At 31.6% G+C, this 17,739-nt stretch overlaps 1 protein-coding gene across 4 annotated transcripts; it reads right to left on the bottom strand.

The window, feature by feature from the left end:
* Positions 1-1,460: 1,460 nt before the first annotated feature.
* On the bottom strand, positions 1,461-7,940 carry LOC108734426 (collagen type IV alpha-3-binding protein). Of its 4 annotated transcripts, none has more exons than XM_018465992.2 (10): positions 7,866-7,940; positions 6,413-6,624; positions 6,200-6,316; positions 5,523-5,787; positions 5,191-5,423; positions 3,743-3,913; positions 3,031-3,262; positions 2,455-2,657; positions 2,134-2,266; positions 1,461-1,761 (listed from the first exon to the last, which is right to left on the bottom strand). In XM_018465992.2, exons 2-10 carry the CDS (start codon positions 6,620-6,622, stop codon positions 1,634-1,636), a joined length of 1,692 nt encoding a protein of 563 aa, XP_018321494.1. In that variant the 5' UTR covers positions 6,623-6,624; positions 7,866-7,940; the 3' UTR covers positions 1,461-1,633. The 4 variants fall into 4 exon arrangements, with proteins under 4 accessions (XP_018321494.1, XP_018321493.1, XP_018321492.1 ...); XM_018465991.2 differs by lacking the exon at positions 7,866-7,940 and adding an exon at positions 6,683-6,773; XM_018465990.1 differs by lacking the exon at positions 7,866-7,940 and having other exon boundaries at positions 6,413-6,784.
* Positions 7,941-17,739: the final 9,799 nt, after the last annotated feature.

The raw sequence follows: 17,739 nt of genomic DNA, 5'->3' as shown, positions 1-17,739 counted from the left end.
AGTAGCTCGGAGGTTAGGATCTCTCTCTCCCTTGCCGCTGGTGGGTGGAATGTCAGAGATGGTTTTTGATTGCGCTGGGACCAGTATTTATACCAACCTGAGGTAATGAAAAGGGGTGGAATGTAGAGGGGTTGAAGGTGGGGTGATGAAGTGGGGTAAAATTGGTTAAAGAATGAACGAATGTGAGATAACGGGTACTTAGGGAAAAAAAATGAAAAAAATGATGCTGGGAACGAACGTGGCATACTCGAAAACCTAGGATTAAAAAAAAAGAGCAAGTCTGTACGATAACTAGAAGAGAAAACAGAAATTGAAGGAAAGATAGAATTTATAGTGCGGGAAATAAGTAAAGAAATAAATAGAAAATAAAAAAAGGAAATAGATGTCTAGACAAAAAACCAGTTAATGAAAAAAAGAAAAATATTAAAAGAATTGAATAAAATTTAGTTTTCGAAATATGCCTCATGTAGGGGTTGTTGTTGGTAACGGTGAAACTTGTTGGACGGGTTGATAAGGGAAGTAGGTAGGTAAACATACCGGTCGACGAGTCTGGGTTTCGTGGAACAAATTTTGCATGTACTTTCCTACTAGGTACAACAAGTGACTCTCTTGCTATTTCCCATGAGTAAAATTTGTAAACTGAAGAGCATGTCAATATAACTGATGTTTACAAGTATTATGTATTTATAATACTGAATGCGACATTGCGCATTTATTACGATTAGTATTTGTACTTTACTTTGAAACACGTGTTACGAAAAAAATTTAATTTGCATAATTTCTTTTCTAATCATGAAATGAACATAATGTACTTACAACAAAAAGCTTGCCACAATATCCCATTGGCATCATAAATCTTACTTATGAACATCCTGAAAAACTCCATAATATTGTCCAACACCGTCAAATACTAATACAGTTCATCGAATAATTATTAAATATCACCATTTACCACAAGATGCTCACCATGATTACGAGTCTAGTCGTCACACGCACAGGAGTCACTAGTTACGAACATAGTTAAGCACCGAACGAAGTTAAAAGGATATTTACCCTTCAAAAAACAGTAAAAATGAAAAACTTGAGCAACCACAACCTGCCATAACTTTTACTGGATTAAATTAGGTTATGGTTGTTTCAGGTTTTTTAATTTCATTCAATGTTCGGCCAAATTCGTCTCCTCCGAATGTGACGATAGACTCTTGTATAATTGTATTGTTACATTTCAGCGAATGTGGTAATAAGTTAGGCTACCCAATATACTAGGATGACTTGAAATTGCATGTTTCTGGAAGCTGTTTTAAATTCAGATAATAAATAAAATTATTAGCTTGATTTACAATTCGATTACATTTCAATAAAAAATATTAGAACGGCAAATCTTGGGTTTTAAAATCAACAGTTAATTTTCTTGATTTTCTTTTTTTGACTTAATAGTTAAAAAGAGAAAATACAGAACATAAATTAGAGAAACTGTATATATATTTTTGATTCTGACAATACTTTACAAATAAAAAATATCAAGTGAAAGACATTTACACATTGTAACAACAATAATACAAATAATAGCGTGGTTTTCTTACAGAGTAGCACAAGACAATATGATACATTTATGCACGTGGCTTGTGTGTCATTAGAACATAATTGGCTTATTTTTAGACTGATTTATAACGTAAGCCGTAAAACGTTTCAGAAATTTCGGGTATTCCCTTTTATAGACAGCTCTCAAAACTGATGCTGGAGCCCAACCACCAGGATTTACTACAATTTTATAAAAATTCAAAGTAAAAAAGAAGTTCAATAAGGATTATCTCACAAACAGCATCCTTGTATTAAATAGACATTCTATATTTATTTATGTAAAATCTAATTTTGTCGGTGAAATTGAATTCTTTAAATTGTTAAATGAATTTAACAATTCTATATTTATGTTTGCGATTTTAAAACTGAATTTCAAAAGGTACACCCAACCATACATTTTCATGACATTTAAAGTAATTGTAAGATAAAAACCGCTTTATTTTTTATATAATTTTGATTTGTAATTTCTGATTTGACTAGTTTATGATGATGCAGCATTTTATTGAACTGTTGAAAAAAAAAAACGTTACTAAAACTACAATTAATACTTACCAACAGAACAGTAAGTAATTTTACATGAAATGTCGTTTCTTGATATTGGGGCCCCATCTTTTGGAGGATTAACAATGGTCTGACAAAGCAAGCACACGGTCAAGTATATTCTCACGGTCTTTCCTGAACATCCCTAAAAGAAGAAAATATACTGCAGGACACTTTAAATCAACACATCAGAAAAGCATTTATTTAACTTGTTCCATTAACGAAATTAATAAATATTTTTAATGCACAACATTATGACCCTTTCATACAATACAAAATATGTTTTGAATACTTATTTATTTAATAATAGTAAATAAAGTAAAAGTACAATACCGGATACTCTGGATGTTCTGTAGACTGATTAACCACTGTCCATATATGCGGCCCATCACGGTCTTGATCATTAGGCAAATGACGTATGTGCGACCAAAACACCACATCCCTCTGACTGGCTGGCCAGATGCGTTTATGTAACTGATAAAAAACCAACGTGTCCTCAGATATAGTCTCTACAACGTTCATGTGCTCTAATGTAGCTGAAAAAAAAAATTATATACTGTGACTGCTTTAGGTTGTGCGGGGATATGACAGAAGGAAATAAGATTATTGGAAAAGGGGATGCCATGTTCATGCTAGCACCCATTCATTCCCACCAATCTGCCCCACCCTCCGGCTTTGCACCATAATTTAGTTTGGAGGGACTCATCTCCCACCAGCATTCCCTGATTTTGAATGACATACAAATTTGTTAAGTTCTTTCGAAACATAGTTTCAGGTTTCTTGATGACGTCTAGCGTAACTTCTTAATTCTTGGGAGAATCATGACCCCCAGAACTTTTTCCCTTTGCATATGAGCCTGACTATTCTATTTTTAGTTATTTTATAATAACATGTTTATAATAGACTCACTTTCCCAATCGTATCTGTATTGTGGACTGAAGAAATAGTGGCAGACCTCATGCCCAGTGATGCCCTTGACAGTGTGCACGGCTTTGAGAGGATCTACAACCATACCGTCAACTTCCTGTTCCCTGCGATACATTCGCATTTCTCCGTCTTCCGCGAAGAGTTGCCAACCGGTACCACATTCTCCAACCCCCAATCGGGCCATGGCAACTTGCTGTTTCACCACCGCATCTACCTGAAATTTTAAAACTTTCTTAATGCAAAACGATAAAATAGAGAATATGATGCTATACCATTCAAATAAATAGAAAAAGAGTCTAATCGTAACTCTGGTGTTAATAATGCTCTCATGAAAAGAATGCAAAAGTTAAAAGTTAATAAGATATAAATTTTTTGGTTTACCAGGTTTTAACCTTTTTTTTAAGATTTTCGCATCCAACAGTACTTTTTAGCACTTTACTGTTTTTTTTTTAATTTTTAATGCACTTTTAGAAGCTCAAAAGTAATTCTACAATATGCATGTATATTACAGGAATACCTTTTATCAAGTTGACAGCAAATTCAGGTGGGACAGTGCCGATATTTACTTTCGCCTGATTGCTTGACACATGACCTTGTCAAACTTAAATTATCATGGTAAGAAATATAATGAATGAAATATATGAATAAAACCCAAACTTTTAAAAAATATGAACTTAATAAAAGTAATAATTACTTCTGCAGTTAAGTGATGCTGCACCATTGGCGAAGTTGGTGGAGGGGTAACAGGCACAGCCATACCACTCAGTATTCTTCCCCTCAGTTCTTGTTCTTCCTCTATCTTGTCGAGTCCGGATTCGACAGCGTCATAAAATTCATCGTCTCCAATAACACTATGCGGTCCTTCCTATAAACATTATTGCTTAATATATATTGTTCTGAAATATCTTTTAAATAAATAAAATTATAATTCTATTATTAATGTAATAAATATATATAAAATGATTATCGTTCATTACCTATCACCTACCTCTCAGAATAATTAAAGTGATAATAATTGATTATTAAAAATAATACTTTATCTGAGATCGGATAACGTAATAATTTCATGTCAAATACTTCTTAACTCAGTTAATCATATTTTACGTATCTAGTTAATTAAAAAAAGTTAACTGAGTAGGTATTACGCTAATTTTCCAGTGTATTTTCATAAAATTACACACATCCTCGACTGTTTTAACAATGTTCATACATATTTTGTTTATATAAAAATTTTTAAATATAGCTATAATAGATCCTATAATAGCAAAGTAATTAAATAAATTAGATAAAAATTAACCACCAATTTCGCTTAAACGATAATTGACTCATCCACTTATATTTAAATTTATCATTTTCGTTGAGTGGAATTCCCCAAATCAAAGATTATGGCATTAAAATCGACTACTTTCATTAAATAGTTGAATGCTATTTTTTCAGTTGGAAAAAGAACCAAAAATAAAAATGTTCATCGTTTAAATTCATTATTGCAAAATAATTTCACAGAGAAAACAAAAAACAATTCAAAATCCTGAGATATTACTACTGTGAATAATCACAAAGTTTTTAATTTACCATTGTATCATAATTTTGTCCTCATATTAAAAACCATAAAAAATTTATTGCATGGAAATAAACTACACGCCTGTTGCTGTCATTGTTCCAAGCATTCTAAATAAAGGAAATGATAAACAAGTTACAACTTTTGCTGTTTCTTATCTTTCGGATGATGTGTAACATCAAAAACATATTTGAAGTAAGAAGTTTACACATACAACTATTTTTTAATCACTCCACAGTAACATTCAGCTACATAAAAACACTGTAATTACAAAAAACTCGTTCAGCATATATTTTTGTACTAAATTTCCGTCATTAATAAACATAATGCAGTATGAGTCAGGTCAAAGGTTAGATAACGAAATCGTTACTCTACAATACTAGGAAAAGTCTTTTCAATTCTGATAACGTTGAAATTCATTTAATTGATGTATACATTAACTAACTTTTGAACTAGAAATTTTACCAATTTTCTTAACTTTGTGCATTTAAAATAAATGAAAATTTAATTTTTAAAATCTAAATTGATAAATTATACATTGTAGAACTTTTATGTGTAAGAAGAGACAAATAAACAAATTTTACCTCCAGATCTGGACCTGGGTGAGCATTGCGAACTTTCTGAAGTTGATCAAAATATGATCTAGCAATATTTTCAGTATGCCTACGTCTGTCACATTCTTTTTCTAAACGTTTTCGCCAAGCTTCTTCTCTCTGTGACACCAACTCTATACAATGCGCTAAGGTATCCAACAAACCAGCTGTTGTAGCCCTAAATGTTAAAGCTTCACCACGAAAATCTACTACTGCTTTTTCATCTGCAAACAATATTACTCACCATTAACTTTATAAGTTACTTAAATAATTTCTAGATTATTATTATTACTAGATTACAAGATTATTAAAATAAATAGTACCTTTGATTTTTGGGGATGTTTTGGCTCCATTACAATTATAATTTTCATTTTCAGCACATTTATCAAAATACTGTTGCAACTTATCTATTTGATTACAAAGGATATCTTTAAACGTTTCCATTTCTGCCAGTTTTTCGCGTAAATTTCGTGTAGACTTCTTAAAACTGTTTGATGATGCAGTACTGAAGGTAGTGGACTGTAAACTAACTGTAGATCCATGTCGTTTTAAACTGTTTTCTGAACCAGTTCCATAGCCCGATTCACCCTTTAATAGAAAATTAAATTTAGGAAAAAAGTATTTTATATTAATTACTTACCTGTTTGAATGATTTTATAATAAACTGCATTATGAAAAATTGATTGACAACCAAAGAAAATACTCAAAACAATTCCAATATTACAATGCTTGTTAATCAATTACAAACAAAATACTGTTTATTTTAATAGATACTTATATTTATTAAATCATAGATAACTTATGAATTATTTATAAATATGTATTACTGCTTTATACAAAAATAAACAAAATAGATTACATATGCTCGGTTAAGTGCCATTTAAAATGACCAAAAATACGTAACAAAATTACAATAACATACATTTCTTTCTTTCATATTGCAGTAAATAATCAACATAAAATAATTTAAATATTAAACAACACAAATAAATATTCTCACCTTACAAAGCTCTAGAGCATCAATCCATTGTTGTCGGCTTTCAACACTATCTGCACGTAGGTACCACACACAATCATTAACTGATACATCAAACCTGCACTCATCAAATTCATGCGGCTATAATAAAAAGACAAATGAAGAAAGTTTATGTATACAGTTTTTGCTAAATACATTGGTTGCCTTTGACAACTTTTATTTGTTTAAAGGACTCACTTTTATTGTTGCTTTAGCCAATGAAATTGCTCCCCTGCATCCATAGCCACTTTCATGCTCACTTTTATAATACGACAACGTACCATTTTTTAAAACAATGTAACGATCTTGCCATCCATGAATATAATTTGTCCACTTGTGAAGGGTACCTTGCAATTGGGGCCGATCAAAATCACTATCTGATTCATCACTGCTGTGTTCGTCGACCATGACTACGAAACCCGAACAAAATAAAAATACTCTTTCCTCGTCAAGTCATAGTATTTTTACAAATGCTTTAAATTTGTTGTAATACTTAAACAATTCGTATTAACTGTTTATCAATGTCATGCCAATTTGTTTTTATCTTTACAATACACAATTCGCCCACATTACTTTGACACTAGCGACACCTTTTCTCCGGTGGAATAAACTGTAAATTAATTATTATATAAGGAAACCTACAATTACTTTCGTCAAACAGAAATCTTTGAAATACTTATTTAGATAACCGCTAAAATGAACATTTCAAATAGTTGAAAAAGTTTATAAAGCTTGAATAAATAAATTTATCTTTTGTGTAGAGGAGAGAAAAGTATTATTATTGTTTTAACTATAAAAATTAAGTATTTTGAATAAGGTGCTAAGGGAATCATTAAAATTATTAGGTTTTTAAATTTCTATTTAGTAGATATGTAAAACAAAAAACAATTCAAAATCCTGAGATATTACTACTGTGAATAATCACAAAGTTTTTAATTTACCATTGTATCATAATTTTGTCCTCATATTAAAAACCATAAAAAATTTATTGCANATTTTTTGTAAAAACTTATTATATGCGGCTCTGACTAGAAGATTACATTTTAGTTTTAGTTAATAACCTTAAGAACAATAAGCAAAAATTTGCAAGACCGATTATTAATTAATTTTTATTTAAAATGTATTTGTATTATTCTTTGCTCATTCGAGTTAATACTTATTTACTTATAAACAAATTCTAAAATAAGATTAAGCAACCCTTTAATGGCAAAAAAATCGTTATAGCATAATTGTATCTTTCATTCACAATAGTTATTTTTAGAAAATTTACCTAATTGTATTTTTACGTTTCGATCGGAAGTGTTTTGCAATATTAATTTGTTTTTTTACCAATGATCCACCTTGCGCTTGCCCTAACAATGAAGAGCAACAAGTGTCACGGTCTCATAGTCGTCCTTTTCCTGCTTTCCACATAATTTTATATGATTATTTTAGTCTTCTAATAAACTTCGGTCAGGAAAGGCAACAATGATTCGAGTGTTTAAACGGATAGGCCTCTATAGTTTTAAAGGTCACTTATCGCCTTTCCTTTTTCTATTTGCAACCCAACAGTTTCAAAAAATTCGGTGAAGTAATGCGAAAAACAAGACCCAATGGGACAAGTTTCGTTAATGGTTTATTAAAATGAGAAGTAAAACTAAAAAATATTTGCCTGAAATCGTCCATTATCATCCAAAGGTACGGGTAGCTTTTTTCAAATTTAGGAAGTATATACCTATACACAAACGTTAGCACTGCATTCACTTTTTGAGCACTGCGTTAGAATTAAACACTGTCCTTTAATGAAATATGAAATGGTAAACAAATGTGTAGCACGTATAATAATAACACCTTTTGTACATAATTGTTGGTATGCATATCTTATAATAGTTACTTAAAAACAATACGTAAATTTTTTTTTGTTAGTAGAAAATGAAAACCATTGTTTATTATACTGTTTGGATTGCATTGGCAAAATATATTTTTTTTTAATGAAGTCAACATACAAAATCTTATAACAGCAGCCAATCTACCTCCTTCCTTATAGGCGAACGGACACGTGTGTACCCTCAAAAACTTGGAAAAAAATATCACTGAATCCTCGTTGCCGGATTACAACCGAATGGAATGGATCTGTTACGTTATTGAGAAATCTAAATAAAAATTTTATATCCGAACGGCAGGAAATTTTACAAAAAGTACCAAAATTAAAAAAAAAACAACAAATATTTTTTAAATATGCTATTGTTAGGTTATCTAATCAAAAGGAAACATTTTTTGTCACTGCAACTTTTCGTTTTCATTCTGAAATTTTTCATCAAATATTGCTACTGATTCTTGCGATACTTCGATGTAAAATTTTGGTATGAAAATGAAAAGCTACTTTATTATAACTCATACTAGTTTAAACTACAGCTATTAACGATGACTTTGAGACTTAGTAAGTTAAAAAAGGTTCAGTAGAACCTAAGATGTGAATTTTTGAAACCTTTCAGTTTTGGCTATGTTTGGACCAACCTTAAATTATCTATAACTCAAGAAAGGTGCATTTTTCGAAAAAATGCCAACATGCATAATCTATTTATTTTGAATGAGTAAATGAGTATTTTTGTAAAAGGGGTTTTTGATCTTGTTTTTTACATGTTCAACTTTTTTATCAATAACAAATTATTTTCTGTGATTCGGATAAAAAATGTAATTAAGTTTTTTCGTTCTAGTAACGTAATAAATGCATTTCACTTGATTACGAATCGATCACTTTCCTTGGTGACTTTTACATACATTTATCTTTTATGTTTATTTTTTGTTTGATTTTTGTAGCAGAAGTTGCTCATTAAACTCATTATTACACAGGTAATTTTTTGAAAAGTTTTTTTCTTAAATTGTTAATGTTTGTCGTAATTGTCTTAAAAGTAATGGAAAACGATATTCATATGGTGNGGGAAGTGACCTTGTTCGAGGAGGCCCGTTAGTTTGTCGTTCGGTTTTACACGTCAAAAGACTTCTCTATTTGCATACGTCTACACGGTAAATGCAACGACGTTTACTATTTACGACCCGCCTGCAATGTAGGTACCTATGCACACGACACCAAACAAAATCCCAAAAGTCCTAGAACTATAGCGTATGTTACCACACAGAAAAATAAAGCTTCCCTCGATGAGGGGAAATAGATAAGTTAAGACAAACGAACTATTCAATTTTTGAGGTTATTCTATAAAAATTAGCTATTTCATTTAATATTTAATATCCTACGTTATGATGCCTGGCTGATTTTAGGTATCTAGGAAGTTAGATAAGCGTTCAAAATGTGGTGTTAGAGGCGAATGATGAGGATACCGTGGATAGAGAAGGTTAGAAAGAATAGTAGAACAGAGGACTCTAGGGAAGTCAATAAGAAATAGGCGAGATAGGTTAGTAGGATACCTTCTCAGACATGAAGGTCTAGTCAGAGACATATTAGAGGCAGAAACGGGGGTTAAGAGGGGTAGAGGTAGACGTAGATTAGATTACTGTTCGCAAATAGTTAAGGATGTGGGTTGTTCTAGTTTTAGGGAAATGTTAGGATTAGCTCAGGATAGCAAAAAGTGAAGATGTGTGCTCAACCTGTCTTAGGACTGACGACTTTATCATGATGATGATGATGATATGATATCGAGTACAGAAGAGGAAGGGAAGAAAAAAACCGAGGAAGGAAAGTCCCCGTTAATAAGAAATAAACTACGTATTATGTGTGGATAAGGTTATGGTGACGAGAAGTTTCCTTAATATTCCTTGTTCTATAAAATAAGGTCAAATAACACTGATTTATTTCACCTTTCCCTTTCCCGATCCCTTTGCAATGTCATAGGATGCTATATGTTAAAGCAACCAGTCTACTTGATTGCAGTGAAAACGATATAACCTATAATTCTCGAGCGTAGCTTATATCCAATTGGATCTTGCAGACTATATGACGCATGGGCATTCTGTCAGAAACGCGATCATTCATCATTTATATTAAAATATGGCCAAAGGTATTTGTACGAATTTTTCTATACCATGTCGCACCTATTTTTCAAAAAATGATGCTGTTCTTTAATGACCGTATGTAATAGGATATCCCCATGTTCGGCTTTCCATTCGTTATTTGTATGTATGACGTATGAAGTGCTTTTCCAGGATCCGCGTCTCCAAATCAGTATTTATATTTTATGCAATTGTTGCAGTTAGCAATAAATCGATGGGCCGATTGAAACATTGCAACCTGCAGTATATAAGTCGACCGTCTACTTTACGCATTTTTGACATTAACATATTAATCTACATACAAAAAAAAATGTGACGTGATACGTTAAAACAAAGTTTATATTTGCAAAATATAAACCAACATTTGCATGCTTAAGATAAATTTATACAAAAAACTTTTTTATCGCAGACCTGTGTTATTATTATCTTTCTGAGAGTTTACCGCTCGCTTGTTATTATTGATTAATATGAAATTGTCCTTAGTCTATTTTTTGAAAAAAGTTTTTTTTTCGATACTTAAACTGACAATAGATACATATAGTAAAAAATTTCTTACTAGAATAATGAATTGGTAATTGTTGAAAAACTATATATTCCACAGAGTCCAATTTTCAACCAAATAATTTACATATTCGTAGCTGCTACGTCACTCATTGCAGATGCTACAGCTTCAAATTTGTAGCAGTTACGAATTTTCAAAAGGATGCATTTTCAACATTTTTCACGAAGATTACATCGATTACGCTGATCAAGGGCTCATATTATTGGGTTTTCAATTCTCCACAACTTTCGTACTGTAGTCAAATCGGTTCCTTTTGTAGTTTTAAACTATAGGTACTTTTCAGATTTTATACAACGCCATTTTGTTATAAACACTATTTGATTAGTATAATTATACACATTTTCATCTATAGGCCATTCTTTAAAACACAGTCTGATAACTGTTATTTGTTATTGTAAAAAAATGACCTTTTTCTAAGCTCTGCTTCTTGGTCGATAAACTTTATCTAAATTCCTCAGTTTGTGGAGAACACAAGCAAACAAAATCGGGGGTTAAAAAAGAAAGACAATGATATAGTTATTTCCGACGTATTTATTTTGCGATTTCTGAATTCGCACATGACCTAAGAATTATTTTGGATGGTTTGTCGGTTTGAAATCAGCTTCTGATTCAGCAATAAAATATATGTCGAAAATAACTGCTCCCTTAGTTATTTTATCGTCTTGTTTTATATATAGTGGTGCCCATAAATAAGACGAAAATTGCATTTTTTAACAACTGAGATTACGATAGGTAAAAACAAAAATTACTACATTAAAATCATGATTAAGGTACTGATGCAATTGTAAATATGAAATCCGGGGTCCGCATTGCAAACTATGTTTAGTTTCCTGTTTCTTGTTAACATCATTATATATGTTAGGCCCGAAGACCGAAAACGCTCAGTGGCCGGAAAAAACGGCCACAACGCGTTCTGGCTGCCTTCAAACGCACAGAACGCGTTCTGGCTGTTTTTAAACGCTCGCAACGCGTTCTGGTAACTGTTAAACAGCCGGAACGCGTTTTGTCAATTGTTGTCGGGTATACAGTTAAAATTTGAGTGTGTGAATATGAAAGTGAGGTACCAGCGGACAAAATCTCCTTACGATCAGCATCAACTCAATCATCAGGAAGCAAACAAGGTTTTGTTTTTTGTCAGTGCAAACGAATGTGCATTGATAAAAAATGCAAGTGTCGCAATTTAAATGTACTATGTAATTCGAAATGTCATTCAAACAGTTCTTGTAAAAATAAGTAATATACCTATGTAAAGTACTTGAAAGTTCGAAAAAACCCCTCGTTTGTATTTAATTGTGGTTGTCAAAAATTAAATCGTTTCTAATAAAGTAAAAAAGGCATGAATTTAAGTTTGCGTTGTACTCCACACTAAGTTAAATGTGTCGAAATTCATTTGTTTAATGAATACCTTTTCGCTTTTTCATTCATTCATTCGTATATCATATGCTCGACAATATAAGTGTTCAGTGTAACTTTCTTCCTAGAACTGAAAAACAATTATAAGAAATTTAATATTGTTGAAATGATTCGGCGAGAAAANTTATTTTTACAAGAACTGTTTGAATGACATTTCGAATTACATAGTACATTTAAATTGCGACACTTGCATTTTTTATCAATGCACATTCGTTTGCACTGACAAAAAACAAAACCTTGTTTGCTTCCTGATGATTGAGTTGATGCTGATCGTAAGGAGATTTTGTCCGCTGGTACCTCACTTTCATATTCTCACACACTTAAATTTTAACTGTATACCCGACAACAATGGACAAAACGCGTTCCGGCTGTTTAACAGTTACCAGAACGCGTTGCGAGCGTTTAAAAACAGCCAGAACGCGTTCTGGCCGTTTTTTCCGGCCACTGAGCGTTTTCGGTCTTCGGGCCTAACATATATATTCACATTATCAAATTAATATTGAGTGTTGCTTATACAACAAAAGAAAGTTAATTATACAGCTAGTATACCATTTCCACTTTAAATCGTTTTAAGTGTGACAATTTCATTAATTCTATGAAAACTGAAATAGAAACGCTTTCTTTCATTGCTGACGTGTTTGTTAACGGATATTTGAAGCATTTCCCCACTTTACAGTATTAATATGAATACATTTATTTATTGAAGTGCACCTAATATATATTTTTCAAAAATATCCACAAGTCTTATTCTAAAGTTATTTGGGAATACAAAATACTTCCGTCCATCTTATTTTATAAACAAAGTAAAGTGTGGCACTCCTTTTTGCTATTCTGTAGAAAGAATATTATCAGGAAAAATTAAAAAGGTTCTTTTTCTTTTTAATTAAGCAGATATTTTTTTAATTGTTATTATGCCATGACGTAACAAAAGAAGGAATAGAAATAATGTTCAAATATTATTTATGTCATGATATCATCATCATAAGGTCGTCAGTCCTAAAACTGACTGGACACGCACTTCCACTCTTTCCTATCCTGAGCTAATTTGCGCATTTCCTTAAAACTAGAACAACCCATATCCTTAACTACTTGCGAACAGTTTTCTAATCTAGGTCTACCTCTACCCCTCCTAACTCCCGTTTCTGCCTCTAATATGTCTCTGACTAGACCTTCATGCCTGAGAAGGTGTACTATACTTCATTTACTTTCTCTAGCTATGTGCCCCTACCAATGTCATGGATACGTGCTGGCAAAATCGTTGGTAGGGAGAAAAAAGCTCATTATACTCTCGACTCTTGTTCATTAACCATACTTTTTCATACAGTACCTGCCAAAAGTTTTGTTCAATCATGAATAGTAGTGCGAGTCGAAAAGAAGCGTTAAAGCCTTTAATATGTCTTCAAATATAAATAAACATCTCGTTCATATTTTCAGCAGTAAATCGTACCAATAGCAGTACATTTGAGCAATGCAATTGTAGTGGATAAAATGGTTAATTTTTCCGTTTGACCTAGAGTTGTCTCCTTCCTTTTCTGACCTAGTGCTGCTCTTTTCTACTTTGCGCCGGTCAAACTTAAGGCCACATCGTTACAGAAAGTAAACGAAGTATATCAACCTATCTCGCCTATTTATTCTTGAGTTCCATAGAGTTCTCTATTCTCCTATTCTTTTCCGCCGCGCTCACTGTGTCCATGTTTCATGTTTCGCACCCGTACAATGCCACGCTCCAAACATACACCTTTAACAACCTTTTTCGAATTTCTAAATTAACCGTTTGCGATCATAGAAGTGACTTCTTTTTATTAAAGGTGACACGACCCTGCGCTATCATCTGCTTTATATCCCTACTACTCCATTCGTCCTGACTTATCTGACTTCCTAGGTATCTAAAATCGGTCACTTCTTCTAATTTTTCATTTCCTATCTTTATATTCGCTCCTTTCATACTTTTTCTTCCCTTTCATACCAATATTTTTGGTTTAATTTTAATTAATTTTGAGTACGTCATGATATAATTTTATTTCATTTCTATCATGATATAATAATAAATCATTGAATTAAATTTATGTCAATTCATATTTAATAATTATTCATCTTTTAAGATGTATGTAGATGTATACTAAAAATAATATCTAAATATTAAAGTTATACTTCAATCATAAACTGTGCCAAATTTAATTTCAAATGCTTGTATACCCATAATTTTAATTCATAAATTACTATAATCTAAGAATTGTTTGTTGATGAAACTAAATTGAAACTGCATTGTAGGTACGCAATAAAAATTTACAATTAAAATTATAGTACATAATACAAATTCTCAATTAAAATTATACTGTACATAAACTACGTGAAATCAGGGAAAATATCAAAGAAATTAGATTTTAGTTTTTTAAATCTACGCAACATTGAAACAATTCAGTTTGAACCTTATCAAAAAGCAAATTGTACATTTTATGATAGCTGTGCCCATATCGAACATATAAACTAATTAATAAACCTAATAAATTCATATTGGTAGGTATTTATGCAGTATATGGTGAGTTTACTTCCGAACAACTGAAAGAAATTTATGTAAACCCTAAAAATATCAGTCATTGATCGTTGGCTCCTGATCGATAGAGTAAAAACTTTTGGTCTCGTGTGTCCTGATGTTGAGGTGGTTAAATAATATAACGCAGAATAACGATAACAACTTTAATAAACAAGAACAAAAAAAATGAAGACTAGAATTAAGAATGTAGAATGGTGAAGTTGAAATTAGGAAGGATAAGTCAGAACTGATTTTAGTTTTTGAAAAAGAGATCGTAAGAAGGGTGATAAGGAGGAGTTAGAAATAAGTTAATTAAAGTAGGGAACCAATAAGATGGTAGTAAAACCTGGAAATTTAGTTTAGAAGAAATACCTAGAAATTAAGTTTGACCCCAAATCACCGAAGAAACTGACCATAAAACTGCAATTAGGAAAAGTAAGAATTATAGACGTCATGCAGTTAGTATACAGAGTTGAATTGTTAAAAGGGATGATAGCAAAGTACGTAGGCAATTAAATAGTCGTTTAGCTGAAGAATAGGTATAGAGTAGGTATAGAATAGAGTAAGTATAAAAATAGAATTATAAGAAAAGAATATTTACACAATAATAATACAATAATACAGAAATTCCAAACACACAAATACATGCATCACAGACATACCAAAAAATATATACAACCACACACTCAATACCTTACTCTAAAAAATTAATTACTTTCTTAAAAACTATCAAATCGCCACAAACTATTTTAGCTACAGTTGTGATAAATAATTTTCTTTGAAAACAAATAGAAAATTTCGTTTCCTTTATTAGTTAAATAAAAATTCTGCTGCAGAAATTTAACTCGTCTAAAAGAATTCTTACTTAACGAATTTTGCGGTATCAATCAACCTAATTATGTTCTATTGTATGATTTTTTTTTGATATTAGGAATCAATATTTAAATAACCGTTGCTTTAGAGTTCATTTTTAATTTTGCTACGTGGTGGTTAACATCAAAAATTATTACATTAAACTTAATGCACGTAGTTCCCTTTACTATTTCAAAAAAATCACGTTTTTGAATGCTTACGTAACTTTTCCATTCTCTCATGGTAAGTCGATAAACTAATATATATGAATAATCCTAGTTAAAATAACATTTTATCAGGTCAAAAATGTATTGTTGCAGATTAATTAATACACTATAACGATGCAAATATATACAGGGTGTTCCATCTAAGATGGTTTCGTTCATAACTCTGTTATTATACACTTAATAAAAAAATGTTTTTATAAAAGAAGTCTGGTATCATATGATGCATATACAGAAAATATTTTCAGTCATACAGGGCGTTCCATTCCTCCTGGACGCAGCCTAACTTCGTTATTTTAAATAGAACACCCAGTATATATTTACATTTTTTCGAATTTGAGCAGGAAATATCGAAACCTACTCTTGACAATCTTACAAGACGAATAACTTTTTTTTTTCAAATGGAATGATACTTATCTGCTTATGTAGGTATAGTTTTCTACAAAAAATCGATTATTTTATATTTAAAACCTTATATCAGTAGAAAGGGCTTTTAATTTTGCATCGAACAGCAAAATAGATGTGGTAATTCGTGCTGATACGAACTGTCCAAACTGCAGATTTTTAACTTTTATGGCCTCATTCAAAGAGCTGATAGTATTTTTTTTTTTCAAAAACAGATGAATATCTCAAAAACAACTACAGATAGTTATACAAAACTGTTAACAAAGACGACCCAAAATTTAACAAAAAAACAAAAAATGTCAAAATATACAGGGTGTTCCTTTTAAAATAATGAAATTAGGTAGCTTCCAGAAGAAACGGAACACCTTGTATGATTGAAAATATTTTCTGTATATGCAGCATATGATTCCGGACCACTTTTACAAAAACATTAATTTTATTAAATACATAAAAGTAGAATTATCGACAAAACCGCAATAGGTGGAACACCCTGCATTTAAATGACGAGAACGTCGTTCCACCCGTTGTTGTAGGTGAAGGAAGAATGAGAACGCTTTCTTAATTTACTGAACATTCATTGGATATGGAAGGATATAACAGTGTCCACTTCTTTGCAAAGAAAGTTGACCTGTAAACCACTATTTTCAATATTAATCACCTGACCGACATAATATTGTTACCTAGAAACTTATTGATAAGCATAAAACCTTTCTTTGATTCTTCTTCGCTTCCATTGTTTTTGATGAGGAAGTGAACTGATGCTATTCTGATTTGGGTTTAAAGGCCGTCTTGTATTGCAGTTACTTCCTAACGTTTCGCTAGCACGAGTGGCGAACTTCTTCGAAAGTCCTTTCATCCAGCTCTAAATCCAGTATCGAAGATGGAAGAACCTCTGAAAAATTTAGCCACTCGTGCTAGCGAAACGTTAGGAAGCAACTATCCAATCGACGACGACCATTACACCCGAATCAGGATACCATCAGTTCAACTACTGGCCGCCTTTACCAATTTACTGAACAGTGTTGTAAATAGTTGTTTTACCCAAAATTTTAGTAACAACCAAGGGCTTTGCCAGCCAATGGGTCACGGGGAGGGAAAAGATGGTAGATAGAGAATATGAATGGAAGGTAAAAGTTTTAATCGTCTACTACAAAAAGAAAAAAATATCTTCTTGTTCTTGGGTTTCTTGTTTTATCAACTACTTTTTTATTCTATGTTCTCACAATCAGTGAATTTTTTGATGAACACCTATCATCACAAGACCATTAAGACGACTTTCCACCATTATATTTGTTAGTTAGGTTTTTATATTCCTCTTAGGCTGTTAAAGGATTAAAGTAGAGTGCACGTTAGGCACGAGAGAGACCAAATTTTTTAAAGCATTACCAATTTCAACAGAGAACAAAAAAGGGTTTCGTGTCTTTAAGATATCAAAAATGGAAAGCCCCGTTACATTACTGTATCTTGCTATAACTTTCAATTTCATTTTTTTATATTCGGTAAATCTCTTAAAATTGGGCGAAGGTTTTATAATAATTTAATTAAATTT

The sequence above is a fragment of the Agrilus planipennis genome, unplaced genomic scaffold, assembly GCF_000699045.2.
Source record: "Agrilus planipennis isolate EAB-ADULT unplaced genomic scaffold, Apla_2.0 scaffold96, whole genome shotgun sequence".
In the NCBI taxonomy this organism is placed as follows: domain Eukaryota; kingdom Metazoa; phylum Arthropoda; class Insecta; order Coleoptera; family Buprestidae; genus Agrilus; species Agrilus planipennis.
Note: the sequence above shows the minus strand (reverse complement) of the source record. Positions and strands in the feature narration are given on the sequence as shown.